The sequence below is a fragment of the Eretmochelys imbricata genome, chromosome 1 (assembly GCF_965152235.1).
Source record: "Eretmochelys imbricata isolate rEreImb1 chromosome 1, rEreImb1.hap1, whole genome shotgun sequence".
Taxonomy (NCBI): Eukaryota; Metazoa; Chordata; order Testudines; family Cheloniidae; genus Eretmochelys; species Eretmochelys imbricata.
The window spans coordinates 206,707,669-206,723,482 of NC_135572.1; the positions used below are offsets into that span (position 1 = coordinate 206,707,669).

General features: G+C 48.9%; 1 protein-coding gene across 1 annotated transcript in view; it reads right to left on the bottom strand.

Moving 5' to 3' along the window:
• The window catches only part of FSTL1 (follistatin like 1), an 82,226-nt gene that overhangs the window by 13,285 nt on the left and 53,127 nt on the right, over positions 1-15,814 (bottom strand). The window contains exons 3-5 of the mRNA XM_077818525.1: positions 2,897-3,001; positions 1,296-1,425; positions 150-182 (exon numbers count right to left, since the gene is read on the bottom strand). Of these exons, the coding sequence (XP_077674651.1) occupies positions 150-182; positions 1,296-1,425; positions 2,897-3,001 (268 nt within the window). The remainder of the gene's footprint in view (positions 1-149; positions 183-1,295; positions 1,426-2,896; positions 3,002-15,814) is intronic.

Consider the following 15,814-nt stretch of genomic DNA (forward strand, 5'->3'; position numbering starts at 1 on the left):
TCCCCACTCTGGGAACAGATGTGTTTTTCTATTCATTCCACCTTAAAGCTGTGCAGTTCCCTGTCAAACTGCCCATTCTTCCACCATGCAAATACGCTGGGAGGAATTCAGAGCTCTCAGGTGTGGCGGGGGAGGAGATGGTTTCTTACCTGGGCTTGCGACTGGATTCTCAGACTTCTTCTCTGTCAGTGGAAACATGGGAACGGATGTTAATGAGCAGGAAAAAAAAAGGTTTCACTGTTTCATTTACGTCCTGACATGGTGTATCAGAGTGACATGAGACTCTCCCTCGCGTGAAACAAATGGTGAGCGGGGAGGGATTCAGCTCTGTGAGTTTGCGGCCTCTGAAGGCCCCTGTTACTTCCTAGCAACAGGGCACCTTTGGTGATGGTGGGGCTTATCTCAGCAGGAAGGATATCAGGTAGTTCTGGATTGCGTTCCCTAGCACATTCCCTCATATTCCTCTTTGGAGTTGCTCCTTTAAAAGACCAGTGTTACCATAGAGAGTGTGAGTCCTTTGAAAGGTCAGGACTCCTCTTGTCCCTCGTTGGTGCAGGTGGTGTCAGAACATGGGACATGGGCACAGATTTCTTGTAGCTCAGGGCACCCACATGGTGTGACACAGAGGACCATGTGGACAACTGGCTAGGAGCCCAAGAGCAACACTCAAGTAAGCAAAACCCTAAGCTATATCTACACTACAGCAGGATCGATGCTCCAGGGATTGATACATTAGGGGTCGATTTAACGGGTCCAGTGAAGACCCACCGAAGCGACTGCAGATGGCTCTCCAGTCGACCCCAGAACTCCACCCTGAACGAGAAGAGTAAGATAAGTCGACGGGAGAGTGTTTCCCATCAACCCAGCATGGTGAAGACACCTCAGTAAGTTGACCTAAGCTACATCGACTCCAGCTATGTTATTCAGGAAGCTGGAGTTGTGTAACTTAGGCTGACTTACTGCAGTAGTGTAGACATAAAGTGAGTTCTGTCTCCTGGAGTCAGTGAGAGTTCTGCCTGGGCAAGGATTCAGGAAGGGCTTTTGGAACTGTCCAATTCTTCACATCATTTAGTGGACCCGGACGTTCCTTGACAGGTGGATGGAAAGGGCATGTTGATTGTGTTGGTTGTTGGAAGGAAGAGGCAGCTAGAAGCCATGTTATGGGGGCCCCTTGATCTCATTTGTGATCTCTGTCAGGGAACAGAAGGCACAAGGTTGTTTTCTCCTCCATTGCACCTCCTCCCAGGGTCTTGTTTGAGTGACAGTAGGCCCAAAGCCCTCAGGGCTGGCTTTACCTTTACAGTGGCCATCATAGTCCACCTGGATTTTGGAGCCAGTAAGGCAGGCATCACGGTGCAACTCGCAGTGGTTCAGGTACGTCTTGCCATTGCTGCCACACACAGGCCTCTTATGAGGTTTGCATTGCTGAAAAAGAGCCAGAAAGAGAAGAGCTTTACCCACCGCCACGGATCCCAGGATGGCTGGAGGGAGGCAGTGTGTAAGCCCCAGCATCAGCCCAGCTCATGGGCACTGTGCACATCTTCCTCAGCGCAAGTAGGGACTGAGAGATACTAACTACCCAGAACCTATAAGATCTTTTGCAGGAGCCGAGTGGTCTGTAAAATGGGGACCCCCTCACCTGGAAACATCGGTTTCCCCAGCCCCCCGCACCAGTCAGGTGACTTAATGAAAGCAGATTTACTGAAGAACACAGAAGTTAATCACTAGTATCTATACTATGTTTGTCTCTGCTTCTGGGTGTGTGAGTTTGTGTGTGTGCACAAACCTGTGTGTCTCTAAGTGACTTTGTGTGTATGTGTGTGTGTGTGTGTGTGTATGTGTAAGTCTTTCTTTGGGTGGATCTGTCTGCATGGGCTGCAGACACCATCTCAAGGTTTCTGCTGGGGAACTGAAGGTAGGCTCGCAGCTGAGAACCTGGGGCTTTGTCTGGAAGGGACACAGTAGATTATCCAAAGAGAAGGAATTTGGCGTTGACAACGTTTGGGCTGGGGGTTTCCTTTTTGTGTTTCTCTTAGCTTGGGTAAAGGTAATCAACCCAGTCAGTTTGCTTACAGCTCCTTTCACTTTCCAGTTCCCAGGATGGCAGCATCCGGGTTGCGAACACTGAGGCGGGGGGACAGGAGGGGTTCTTTAAAAAACAGTGTTCCATTGGTGTAAGAATGTATGGCTTTTTGTAAGGGGAAGAGAACAGCAAAATGGGCAGGTTCCGTGTCCCTAAAACTGTCCCTTCTCTCAAAGTCCATCTCAGTATACCTGTAGAGATTTTTTTATTTTAAAAAAGTGCTTAGTGCTGGTTTCTGTAACTCATGCAGACTGGCTATGCTGACAGCTGGCTTGCTGAGAGCATGTGCACCTCCCCACACCAGTCCAACTGTGTGCTGACACCCTGGCACACCTTCCCCACATGAGGAGTGCTCCAGCCAGCTCTCCCCTGCATAGTTTGACACTCTGGGCTGTGAGGTAAGTGGCGAGGGTATAGGCAGCTCAGCCACACTGGCACTTCCTGGCATGGGTTGGCATCTGTGCTGCAATGCACCAGACGAGAGCACCAGATTGTGGCAGGGCACTGGGGGCTCAGGAGGGGAGAAAAAGGAGCCAGTTCTGGGTGTGCCGGAGGAGTGTATCAGAGTGGATGACAGAGGTAGAGATAGTGTGAGTGACTGGGGAGGAGGAATTGGCTGGGGAGGGCTGGGAAGGAAAGGGGCTGGAGACTGAAGGGCTCCTCTTGGTTTGGGGCTGCTCAAGAGCAACTCCCATTGAAACTCTATTGGCTAGTGCCCTAGTGTATTTTATCTGGATCCCTTCGACCTCAAGAAGTCCCCTCTCCCCATCTCCTCTCTACCTCCGGTCATCTGGAAGCTGCTCTATGTCCTACCTCGATGCAGAGGCAGGTGGGCTCCCCCTTCTCCGTCACTGCGCACTCCCGCCCGGCTCCACAGAAAACGTTGGCACAGATTTTGGATTTGCTCTTTGGCTCTTCCTTCAGGATACAAAGTGAGAGACAGAGACAGTGTTACTGAAAACAGTCCCACCTTCAGCTCACAGTGGGTCATAGCTTTTTGCAAAGTTCATGCACATTTTAGACTGAACCAAATTGCACAAACTGGCATCTCATAGATGGACGAATGAGAAGGAAATGACCAATCTATCTGTGCAGCTCAGCCAGCCAGCGACTGAGAGCTTGTGAGAACCTGACACTGCTCCAGAGGGTGCAAATTCCAAGAACGGAGGATCTGCTCAGAGTGATGCAAGGGGATATAATGAGGAATGGGGTGAATCTGAGCAGAAGATCTAGTCTGAATACCAGGAATAGATTCCTGGCAGTGAGACTTATTAGGCTGTGAAATCATCTCCCAAGGGAAGGGGTGGAAGCTTTCTTGTGTGGGAGCCTTAAAAGTAAGTTGGACAACGCCCTGGCGAGAATACACTCTAGAGTTCAATCCTGAACAGTAACAGAGAAATCACCACTGATAAGACCAATGGCTTCCTTGTCCCAGTGTCTCTCTGCAACACTACACCAGCACATGTAGCCCAGGATCCTGCCTCCACTAGTAGCTCAGTGTCAGGGTGCGTCACAGGAAGAAATTCCATAATGGATAACTATGCAATAACTTTCCCATGGGGGAAATGTCTTCCTAGCCCCAGACAGTTATTAGTTGTCCTATGACCTGAAGCATGAGGTTTATTTGTCTAATACATTTTTATCTTATCCAATGTCACTGCAAATATTCTTGTTACTATTACAAGTGTCCAGTCCTCTTCTGTATACTATTAAGCTCTTGAACTCAATGACAACTAAAGGCAATGGTTGCCACTGGTTTGTGATGCACTCTATAAAAGTGTATTTGCTTTTATCAGTTTTTAGTTTGCTGCCTTTTAATTTCATTGCAGGACCCCTTGTTCTTGTACTATGAGAGAGGAAGATGGATGGTTCCTTGGTTAGGACACTAGCTTGGAACTTGGGTGTCCCAGGTTCAGCTCCCTTTCTACCAGACTTCCTGAATGACCTTGGGCAAGTCACTGAATTTCTCTGTGCATCAGTTCTCCATTTGTAAAATGGGATCATAGATGCCAAGGCCAGAAGGGACTGCTGTGATCACCTAGACTGACCTCCTGTAGAACACAGGCCATAGAAGTTCCCCAAAATAATTCCTAGAGCAGATGTTTTAGAAAAACATCCAATCCTGACTTAAAAATAGTCAGTGATGGAGAATCCACCACAACACTTGGTAAGTTGTTCCAGTAGTTAATTACTGTCGCTGTTAAAAATCTATGCCTTTATCCAGTCTGAATTCATCTAGCTTCAGCTTCTGGGCATTGGATCATGGTATACCTTTGTCTGCTCAACTGAAAAGCCCATTATTAAATATTTGTTCCCTGCGTAGATACCTATAGACTGAGATCAAGTCACCCGTTAACCTTCCCTTTGTTAAGCTAAATAGACTGAGCGCTTTGAGTCTGTCACTATAAGTAAGGATATGATTGTGTCACAGAGGTCTCAGATTCTGTGACTTTAACAGACCTCTGTGATTTCTTCAGCTTCAGCGGCATGCCTTGAGCAGCAGTAGGACTGGCTCAGCAACCAGCAGTCAGCCTCCAGTGCAGGAGCAGCAACGGGGCTGGAGCAGTGGCTGGCAGTCAGCCTCGGTGGGGCTCCCACTGTTAGTCCTCTCTGCCCCTTCCAGGCATTTTTAGTAAAAGTCACAGACTGGTCATGGGCTTCCATGAATTTTCGCCCGTGACCTGTCCGTGACTTTCATTAAAAATACTTGTAACAAAATCTTAACCTTAACTATAAGGCATGTTTTCTAATCCTTTACTCATTTTTGTGGCTCTTCTCTGAACTCTCTCCAATCCTTCTTGAATTGTGGGCACCAGAACAGTACACAGTCTTCTAGCGTCAAATACAGAGGTAAAATAATCTTTCTATTCCTACTCTAGATTCCCCTGTTTATGCATTCCAGGATTGCATTAGCTTTCTTGTCCACACTGGGAGCTCATGTTCAGATGACTATCTCCTACATCCCCAAATCCTCCCTCCCCATTTTGTCAGGGATGGTTTTAGTAAAAGTCAGGGACAGGTCACGGGCAAGAAACAAAAAATCACAGAAGCCTATGACCTGTCCCTGACTTTTACTAAAAATATCCATGACAAAATCGTAGCCTTAGTTACCAGGCACTGTGATGGGGTGCATGGGCACCAGGTTTGTATAATTTTTCATGGTGCCCAGAACGGGTCCAAGCAGAGCCATCCCGTCCATAGGATGGACCAGGGCAACCGTCCCGGGCCCTGTGCTTCAGGAGGATGTGGGGTCCAGGGCAGCCTAGGGGATTAGTGGGAGGCCTGGAGCCAGCAGCAGCGAGCAACCCAGCCCCAGCCGCCCTGTCCTGCCCCACCTCTTCCCACCCCTGCTCCACCCCCATTCCACCCCTTCCCCCAAGCGATGCTGGAAGCTGGAGGGGCGGAGTGGAGTGGGGTGGGCTGGGTCAGTCGCCACTGCTGGCACCAAACCACCCTGCTAACCCCCCAGGCCACCCTGGAACCCGTGTCCCCCTGAAGTGCCGGGCCTGGGGTGGTTGCCCCGGTCCATCCTATGGACGGGACGGCTCTAAAAATATAAACCCAAACATTGGTGGAGCCAGGCCCACGTTCCTGAATACTGGTCCACCTCACACAAGCCCTGAATGGGTTAACATGGGCCAGAAGGGACCAATTCACCCCATATGCTACACCTGGAGGGGAACTAGGGTTGGATAGGGTTTAATGGCAGATAAAGCCCAGCAGGAGGAGGAGCTGGGATAGGATTATAACCCAGGAACTGAAAGCAGGAAAGATGGGCTGCAGGAATGAGGTCTGCAGTCACTTCCTAAAGCAGTGGTCCCCAATCTTTTGAGGGTCACCCCCCCTTACCCCTGTCTGTGCCCCTCCATCCCCCAGGAGTGGGGCCACAGCTGAGGGGGTGGACGCAGACCGGGTAAGGGGTCTGAGGCTGGGACCGCAGCTGAGGGTGGGTCTGGGAGCAGGGCCATAGCCAGGGGCCAAGGTTGAGGTGGAAGCGGAGCCGCAGCCAGGCTGTGGTGAGGGCTGGCAGCCAGGCCCATGGCCAGGTGTGACTCTGCTCCCAGACTTGTCCCCAGCCTCGGTCCCAGGCCGGAATGGAGCCATGGCCAGTGGCTGAGGCTGCTGCAGGGCTGGGAGCAGAGCTGCGCTGAGGCTGGGGATGGAGACGGGAGCTGGGGGTGGGGATGGGCTGGGTGGCGCTCCCTCCCCACCCCCGTGGAGGCTGGCCTGCTAGATGGTCCTCCATGCCCCCCTAGGGGGGGTGTGCCCCACACTTTGGAGAACCCTGCCCTAAAGGGAAGGGAATTGGCCGGGGTCAAGGAGGAAATTCAGGGGGAGAATAAGCCCTGGGTCCTGCCCTCAAGTAGGTAATTTGACAAGAGGCTGAGTGGGGCGAAGTAGCCGTGGGAAGTGGAGGAAGCCCTGGTGGTGAAGTCTAGACATGGACAAGGAGATAGAGAGGTGGGATAGGAAGGAGCCTAGGGAACCAGCAACAGGATCTGATCGTGAGTAGAGACCTAGGTTGCTAGTCACAGGGTCCCTGGACTGGAGCCCGCAGTGGTGGGTGGGCCTGGGATCCCCAACCTGCCACTGGGAAAGTGACACTGGACCTAGACTTGAACTGGAAGACTGCCTAAAATAGCTTGTCCAGAGTGAGTCTGATACCCCAGAAGGAGAGGACTATATCATGACCTGGCTGGAGAGCTGAGTCATGAAGAGGGAACACCCTGAGACATGGAGAAAGAGAGAGGCCACAGTGCGAGCAACTGACAGCAGGGGGTGCTAGATGAGGTGACAGCTAATTCCTAAACCTAGCCTCAAGGAGGCGCACTTGCAGTGAGTGGACCCCTTCACAGACACTTAGTACTATAGTAATAGGGGCCATACAAGTACCTTAAAAATAAATCAATTGGACATTCCCATTTACTCTATCTAGTCCATTCTTTATTTTATTTCTCTAAATCACATCCTGTCTGTTATTCTCCTTATTAAACTATGTAGTTCTAATCTTGTTAGTCTCTTATCTGAAAGTCTTTCCATGCCCCTAAATGTTTTGGAGATGAGCTGACCACAACTGAACACACTTTTCCAGATGAGACTGTTCTACTGATGTGTATATAGTGGCCTTCTAATATGTTCAGTACTATTTTCTATCCCATTGCTTATACACGCTAACATTTTGTTGTTGTGTTTTTAAACCACAGCTGCACAAATAGCTGATGTTCTTATTGAGCTGACAACAATATTTTTAATAGGACTGTTGATTAATCACAGTTAACTCATGCGATTAACTCAAAAAAATGAATCGTGATTAATCGCACTATTAAACAATTGAAATTTATTAAATATTTGTGGATGTTTTTCAACATTTTCAAATATATTGATTTAAATTACAACACAGAATACAGAGTGTAAGGTGCTCACTTTATATTATTTTTTTATTACAAATATTTGCACTGTAAAAATGATAAAACAAAAGAAATGGTATTTTTCAATTCACCTAATACAAGTACTGCAGTGCAATCTCTTCATTGTGAAAGTGCAACTTATAAATGTAGATTTTTTTTATTACATAACTACACTCAAAAAAGAAAACAATGTAAAACTTTAGAGCCTACAAGTCCATTCAGTTCTACATCTTGTTCAGCCAATCGCTCAGACAAACAAGTTTGTTTACATATGCAGGAGATAATGCTGCCCTCTCCTTGTTTACAATGTCACCTGAAAGTGAGAACAGGCGTTTGCATGGCACTGTTGTAGCCGCTGTTGCAAGATATTTGCATTCCAGATGTGCTAAAGATTCATATGTCCCTTTATGCTTCAACCGCCATTCCAGGGGACATGCGTCCATGCTGCTGATGCTCGTTAAAAATATAATGCGCTAATTAAATTTGTGACTGAACTCCTTGGGGGAGAATTGTATGTCTCCTGTTCTGTTTTACCTGCATTCTGCCATATATTTCATGTGATAGCAGTCTCGGATGATGACCCAGCACACGTCGTTCATTGTAAGAACACTTTCACTGAAGATTTGACAAAATGCAAACAAGATACCAATGTGACATTTCTGAAGATAGCTATAGCACTCGACTCAAGATTTAAGAATCTGAAGTGCTGTCCAAAATCTGAGAGGGACAATGTGTGGAGCATGCTTTCAGAAGTCTTAAAAGAGCAACACTCTGATGCGGAAACTGCAGAATCCGAACCATCAAAAAAGAAAATCAACCTTCGGCTGGTGGCCTCTGACTCAGATGATGAAAATGAACACACGTCAGTCCGCACTGCTTTGGATGGTTATCGAGCAGAATCTGTCATAGCATGGACGCATGTCCTCTGGAATGGTGTTAGGAGAGCAAAATGGAGCTACCCAAGCTGGAATTTAGATAGGGTATCTACTCTTTGAAAATATGCTGTAGGATCCTTAATAATCTATCTTAGGTTTTTATATATAGTGCCAAGCACTGCACCATACTAAGGAGCACACAAGACCAGATTCCAGAACAAAAAGAAATAGAGTTGTGCTGTATGTTATTTTGAAATTAAATCCACCAGATTTGCAATTCAAGTGTCTAGCAACAGGTGGCAGTATCCTCCCTCTCCCTAGCTGCTTCTCCAGTGTGCTGCGGCATGTGTGCTCTGTATGTGCCTCTTCTGAAATTCAAACCAGTCTCCTGTTCTCATTAAGCTGCGGTTTAGAACCGGAGATGAAGCTATAGGCGCCTGAAGGGGGCACAGCCAAGCTAGCTGGAATTCTCAGACTTCCTCAAACCACCCCGCTGTGGGCTGGCAATATCCCACCCTTGGCAGCAACACCTTCCTTGTGCCCCAGAAGAAGGGCTGCTGCTCGCCAGGCGTGGGACAGGAATGTTGGCAGGATGACACAGCAGGAAATGATCTTTTAAGGCAACTTGTCCAAGGACAACCTGCCTCTCAAATGGAGCTGCCAGAATAGAAAATCCAGTTGCTCTGATTTTAATTTTCAATCGAAGTGAGGTATTTTGTGTATGTTTTGAATTAACCCGTATTGTTCATAGCTAGGGACTAGACTCCATGACCCAAAAGGTCCTTTCCAGTCCTGTGTCCATACACCCCTAGTTCGTGGCAGGCTGAGGAGCAGCATTTAAATCCCTACTGCACTGACTGAGGGGCCCCTCAGGCGTGACACTGAAAATGAAAACAGAATGGTTTCTTTGTAGAAATTACTGAATGACTGAAAAAAATCCAATTTGCCTGCCCAGCTATGACTATGATGTATTCTTCCTCCAGCTTCCACTCAGCCAGTTGCACCCCCAACTACATTTTGGGCTATCATCTGCATGGATCCCCTAAGTGGAGTCTGAGGAGCAACTCAGGGGAACGTAAATAATGGGTTAGTGGTTACAGCTTAGACATGGGAATTAGGACTTCTGGGTTCTACTCTGGCTCTGCCTCAGACTTCCTGATGACACTGGGTAAGTACTTTCCCAGTGATATAAATTCTCATAATTGTATCTTGAGTCTGGTGGTATTTGGTGTTTGTCTTAAAGCCCCAACTCCTGGAGTCATGTGAATAAGTGAGAATCCCAGCTTTCATTCAGTAGTACAAAGTTAGCCCTCATGGTTGCAGAGAAAAGCTTGAAAACATGACCAGTCAAGGCACAAACACCAGAAGGCAAATAAAAAGAACGCAGAGTATATTTTTGGAATGTTATGATAGTTAAACTAATCTCATATTTGTAGGCCTGACTGGTGATTTCTGAACACTTGGGATTGGTGAGACTGCATCCTCTCTGTGCATCAGTTTCCTCATCTATCACAGTGGGTTTATGAGGGTTAACTAATTAACGTCTAGAAAGTGCTTGGTAGAGAGAAAGCAAAGGGCAGTGGGTTATTAACTGCTGTGTGGCGACATTTACAAGGAAACCCATAAGAAGCCAGTTTTCCTTTTCAGACTCAGGTCAGACAGGCACCTCAGTCACTGCAGCCAAGACACCTAGTTACAGCTCAGCAGCAGTCAGTAAATTACCACATTTCATCTGCCTGGAGGAAGCAGGGAGGAGCCCAGCATGGGGACTGAAATCCTTCTAGATTCTCATTCTCCACGGAGTACAGACCCCAGTGTTTCTGGGAAGCGGGACCCAGGACTATCTGTCTCTTCCTGTGTGCTGCAGTGGCAATAAACTCACTAGCTATTTTTTCAGAGATCATGGGGAAGGCTGCTTGCTACTACCATCAGTGTATATGGAGTGGAAGGGACAAAACCCAAAGCAGCCATGTCCTGGTCAGCTTCACACACAGCCAAGATTATCGAAGACTATCGACACTGGGCCAGGAAACCTACCTATCTAGCTGGTTTCAAGGAAGGCTGGGCAGTGTGGATGGGAACAAGCTCTATTTAAAGAGCATTTAGCAAGCACTCTTGCAAGGGGAGGGGGGTCTAAGAATGGTTCAGTCAGGAGGGCAGTGCTGTGCTGTGCACAGGGCCTGGTACTGCAGAGGAAGGTCTGCAGCGAGACACATAAAATGCCTCCTTCCTCAGCAGCCGCTTCCCAAGCTGCAGAAAGTGAGTGGGCAGGGAAGTGACATCTACCAGGTACCTGTAGGCAAATGGTGCTCAGCAGTCACGTGCTGCTACAAGGAATCACCATGGCAACAGACAATGCCGGGCTTCAAGGTGGATTTCTAAACTTAGGCAGCTGGGTTTATATTTTTGGCTTCTCTTCTTCAGCACAAACTAAGCGATGAAAGTGTCTGAAGTGCACAGGATTTCCATGGGAGCATTTCATGGCCTCTCTCCCAAGTACGGAGGGAGGGGCACCATACCTGCATGCGCGCGCTAGCAAAAGCGTGTCTCTCAGTGTAGGAATGGCATGGAAGGGTGCACATGTGTGTGTACATGAGCGTGTCCGTGACTGTAGGTGCATGTGGATGTGAGCCTAAGTCTGCAGGAGGAGCTATAGTTGTATATTAAAGACAGGTTGCAGAGCAGCAGCCGTGTTAGTCTGTATTCGCAAAAAGAACAGGAGGACTTGTGGCACCTTAGAGACTAACCAATTTATTTGAGCATGAGCTTTCGTGAGCTACAGCTCACTTCATCGGATGCAAGAAAGGTGCCACAAGTACTCCTTTTCTTTTTATATTAAAGACAGGCAACTATCTCAAGATACGGGCAGTATTAGCCTAACATGTTCTTCCGGGAAGCCTGTATGCACTGCACCTTTCCTTGCTTTGCCTGGTGCTCACACCTGTGCTAGGAGCTGGGCCACATTAGCCACTGTCATTTTACAAACTTCCAAATTGGATGTGGGGACTTTCCCACAATGAATGTGACATCTGGGGAAGGCAGAAACGTGAGCAGTTCTACCACAAAAACGGATGTATGGAGGGGAGAATGGTGGGTACAAGCAGTACAGTGCAGGTGACCCTATGTCCACTTTGCTCCCCTGCAAACCTGTCCTGTGGTAAGGCAGGTATTCCCAATGGCACACATGCTATGAGAAATTGGCAAGGAAACCAACACATTACGTTGGGGGGCCTTAATAACAAGCTAGAAAACAAACCACTCAGATAATTTGGTGTAGATATATACACTGTAAAATCTTCTCTGTTCTCCTTACCCCCTTACCTACTCCTGGCTACAATGGGAAGGGAATTCACGCTATTCAATTGGGACCCAATCCTGCAGCAATTGACATCAACGGGTAGCTTTGGGCTTTCTTTCTTTTTCTCCTCTCTGCCAAAATTAGTTCTGGAATTTAGTAAAATTCCCAGACCCCCTTATACAAGGCTCTGTACTGCTCACTGTAATAACAAGACTGCATTTCTGTCCTGCTCAAAATCCAAGGAGGTCACTGTGCTTTACAGATGTTAATGAATCAAGCCTTCCTGGGAAGCAGTTCAAGATTATGCCCATTTTATACAGGGGAAAAGTGAGGCACAGACGCTCCTGCATACACTAGACCAGGGATCAGCAACCTTTGGCACGTGGCCTGCCAGGGAAATCCACTGGCTGGCTGGACGGTTTGTTTACCTGCAGCTTCTGCAGGTTTGGCCGATCGCAGCTCCCACTGGCCGCGGTTCGCTGTCCCAGGCCAATGGGGGCTGCAGGAAGGGCAGCCAGTGGGAGCTGTGATCAGCCGAACCTGCAGACAAAAGTAAGTTGCAACAAAATGTTGGTTGGAACACCCTGCATTTACAAAGTTTATGCAGTCCCTTGAGTCCACAGGTGGTTGCATCAGTCGGTTGCAACACCTGGGACAAAGTTGTAGTTTAGGTGTAATCAGTGCAATTTACAACAGTCTCTCTCCAGACAGACAGGAGAAAATAAACATTGCAGCTATGTTGGTTCAGCCAGTCCTCCTCCCACTTCTCACAAAGCAATGCTCTGTGTTTGGAAAGTACTCAAAAGACTCTTCTCCTGCTAGTGGTGATGAGCACCGTGAGCTGCATCAGGAGTCCCAGGATGCACTGGCACATCCACATTTGTAAGCTGTGCTGTGAAGTTGCTCAACCATCTCAAGGACATGTGAGGGAACTAAACATTTCTTCCAAGGGATGCCTCTGTAACAGTTTCCTCTCACTGCAAACAGATCCTTAGAGGTGGAATCACTGGATCAAAGACGCACAGATCCAGAAAAAGAATCCAGATCTCCTGACTCTCAGTCATGGGCCTTACCCATTGTGGAGCTTGTGAAGGCCCAGTTGAAAAGAGACCCTGGTGGCTCCGGTCGGCACCACTGACTGGGCTGTTAAAAGTCCAGTAGGTGGCGCAGCGGGGGGCTAAGGCAGGCTCACAATCTGTGGCTCCCGGAAGCGGTCACCAGGTCCCTGCGGCCCCTCGGGAGCCAGGGAGGCGCCGCGTGTTGCCCCTGCCCCTAGTGCTGCCACTGCAGCTCCCATTGGCCAGGAACCGCGACAAACGGAAGCTGTGGAGGCGGCGTCTGTGGGTGCGAGGAGAGCACACACGGCACAAAGCTGCCTGGCTGCACCTCTGCCTAGGGGTGGTAGGGACCTGGCTGATGCTTCTTGGGACCTACAGTAAGCGCCGTTGGGACCCAGAACCCCAACTCCCTGCCCCAGCCAGGAGTCCCCTCCCACACCCAAACTCCCTCCCAGAGTCCGCGACCCCACACCGACACCCTGCCCCAGCCCTGATCCCCCTCCTGCAACCCAAACCCCTCATCCCCGGTCCCACCCCAGAGCCCACCCCCCCAGCCAGAACCCTCACTCTCTTGCACCACAACCACCTGCCCCAGCCTGGAGCACCCTCCTGTACCCCCCACCCAACAGCCTGCACCCCCAGCTGGAGTCCTCACCTCCCCCCGCACCCCAACCCCCTGCCCGGAGCCATCTCCCACACCCTGAACCCCTCATTTCTGGACCCACCCAGAGCCCACACCCCCAGCCCAGAGCCCATACCCTACTGCACCCCAACCCCCTGTCCCAGCCTGGAGCCTGATCCCGCACCCCAAACCCTTCATCCCTGGCCCCACCGCAGAGCCGGCACCCGCAGCCAGAGCCCTCACCCCCTCCTGCACCCAAAACCCCTGCCCCAGCCCGGTGAAAGTGAGTGAGGGTAGGGAGAGTAAAGCGATGTAGGGAGGGGGGATAGCATGAGTGGGAGCGGGGCCTCGGAGAAGGGACAGGGCAGGGATGGGGCCTCGGGGAAGAGGCGGAGTGGGGGTGTTCGGTTTTGTGCGATTAGAAAGTTGGCAGCCCTACTTAATCTGCCTCTAACACCACCTCCATCGTCAAAACATTTTGTTTCATTCTTCACTGATCAGCAAAGTTCCAACAGAAGTGGATGGGTGCTTGGCAATGCAGAGGGGCTGCTAACAGCCAGTATGCCACGGTGCCAGGAATGGAAGCCCTTCTTTGGGAAAGCCCCAACTGCAGAGAAGCCTGTGCCCCAAATCCATCAATCCAACTGCAACAATGCATGTGAGCCACCTTAATCACTTCCTGCAGCTCCTGTTCTCAGCTAACACCAGGGGATTGTTTCAGTTGTTATAAATGAAACACACAATAAAATGCAGCTCCTGGAAGATTTTTAATGCTTAAAATATGAATATTTAATTGAGGCTAGGTTTTGCTAATGGAAGACAAAGGGAGGCATTTCTAACTATGCTGGAAATCATGTTCCCAGCCTAAAAGTAGAGGCAGACGGGCCAGGAAAGAACTGGCCTGAAATTCTTAGGACTCAAAGGAGAATATTTCTTGTTTCTGCCCCTCCATTTTTGGCCTTTAGTTCTTTGTTCCATCAGGGAGTAGAAGTGCTGTAATACTGCAAAAAAGGCTGCCCTGGTAGTACAGGTGAGTCGCATCATACGCGCATTTAACTTATGCGAATTCAACTATATGCGCTCGGCAAGAAAAAAGGAAAAATAACAAGATACCTGTAAATAGTGCAGGCGATTCCGCCCACCATTCCACTCAATGAGCGTATGCCCCGGAGTGAGCGTGAGATGGGAGATGTGAATCTGCTATTCCCTCAGTCGATCTCAGTTCCTGTGTGCCTCTCATAGTGGGAGTGTCTCGCTGCACTGACTGTGATTCTAGTGTTTAAAGATACGTATTTTTCGTACAACATGGCCCCTAAACGCAAGCCAACTACTTCATCTGGTGCTCAACCGAAGAAACAGCAATCTGTTCCACTGCTGGAGGAAAAACTGACTGTGCTGGACTTATTGAGAGACGGTATGTTTGTCTCCAACTTGGCGTGTAAATATGACTGCAACGAATCTAGATTCCGTGCCATCAAGATTCGAGAGAGAGAAATTCGTCAAGCCATGGCATCAAGTGCTCCAATAACTGCTAAGCTGACGAGCCATGTGCGTGATAAGACTTTAAAGAAGACTGAAAAGGCATTAAACTTATGGCTGGAAGACATGAACTGTAAACATGTGCCTATGGATAGCAACACGTTGTGAGAAAAGGCCCTTAGTCTCTACGCGCTGTTCAAACCTCCCGGAGGGACAGCCTTCTGATGAGAAGGAATTCAAAGCCAGCCAAGGTTGGCTTAACAGTTTTAGGAACCACTTCAACCTCAAAAACGTGCAGACTACTGGTGAAGCTGCATCTGCCAATGAAGGGGCAGAAAAAGCCTACCCCAAACAATTAAAGAAAATCATAGAAGAAAAGGGCTCTCTTCTGGAACAAGTTTTTAATGCTGACAAGACTGGGCTCTTGTGGAAAAAAATGCTCAACCGCACTTACATTTCGAAATCAGAAAGACAAGCCCCTGGCTTCAAAGCAGCGAAAGACTGTGTTGCTTTGTGACTCTGCGGCTGGGTATTTAATAAAGCTGGGCTTACTCTACAGGGCTGCACAGCCCCGTGCCCTAAAAGGCAAGAACAAAAATCTCCTGCCTGTGTTCTGGGAATCAAATAAAAAGGCTTGGGTGACGGCAGCATTATTTCTGGATTGGTTCCACAAGTGTTTCATTCCGGAGGTCAAGCGGTACCTTGAAGAGAAAGGACTTTACTCTAAAGTGTTGTTGATTGTAGACAATGCTCCTGGCCACCCTGCGGCACTCCAGTTTGCGCATATTGACAGTGAAGTAGTCTTTCTCCCCACCCAATGCCACCTCCATCCTCCAACCTCTCGACCAAGGCATGATTCGCTGTTTCAAGGCCACGTACACAAGGCTTATGTTCTCATGGATACATAGCGCTATGGATGCTGATCCCAATCTTAATGTGATGGAGCATTGGAAGTCCTTCAACGTTGCTGATTGCATCACTTATATTAAAC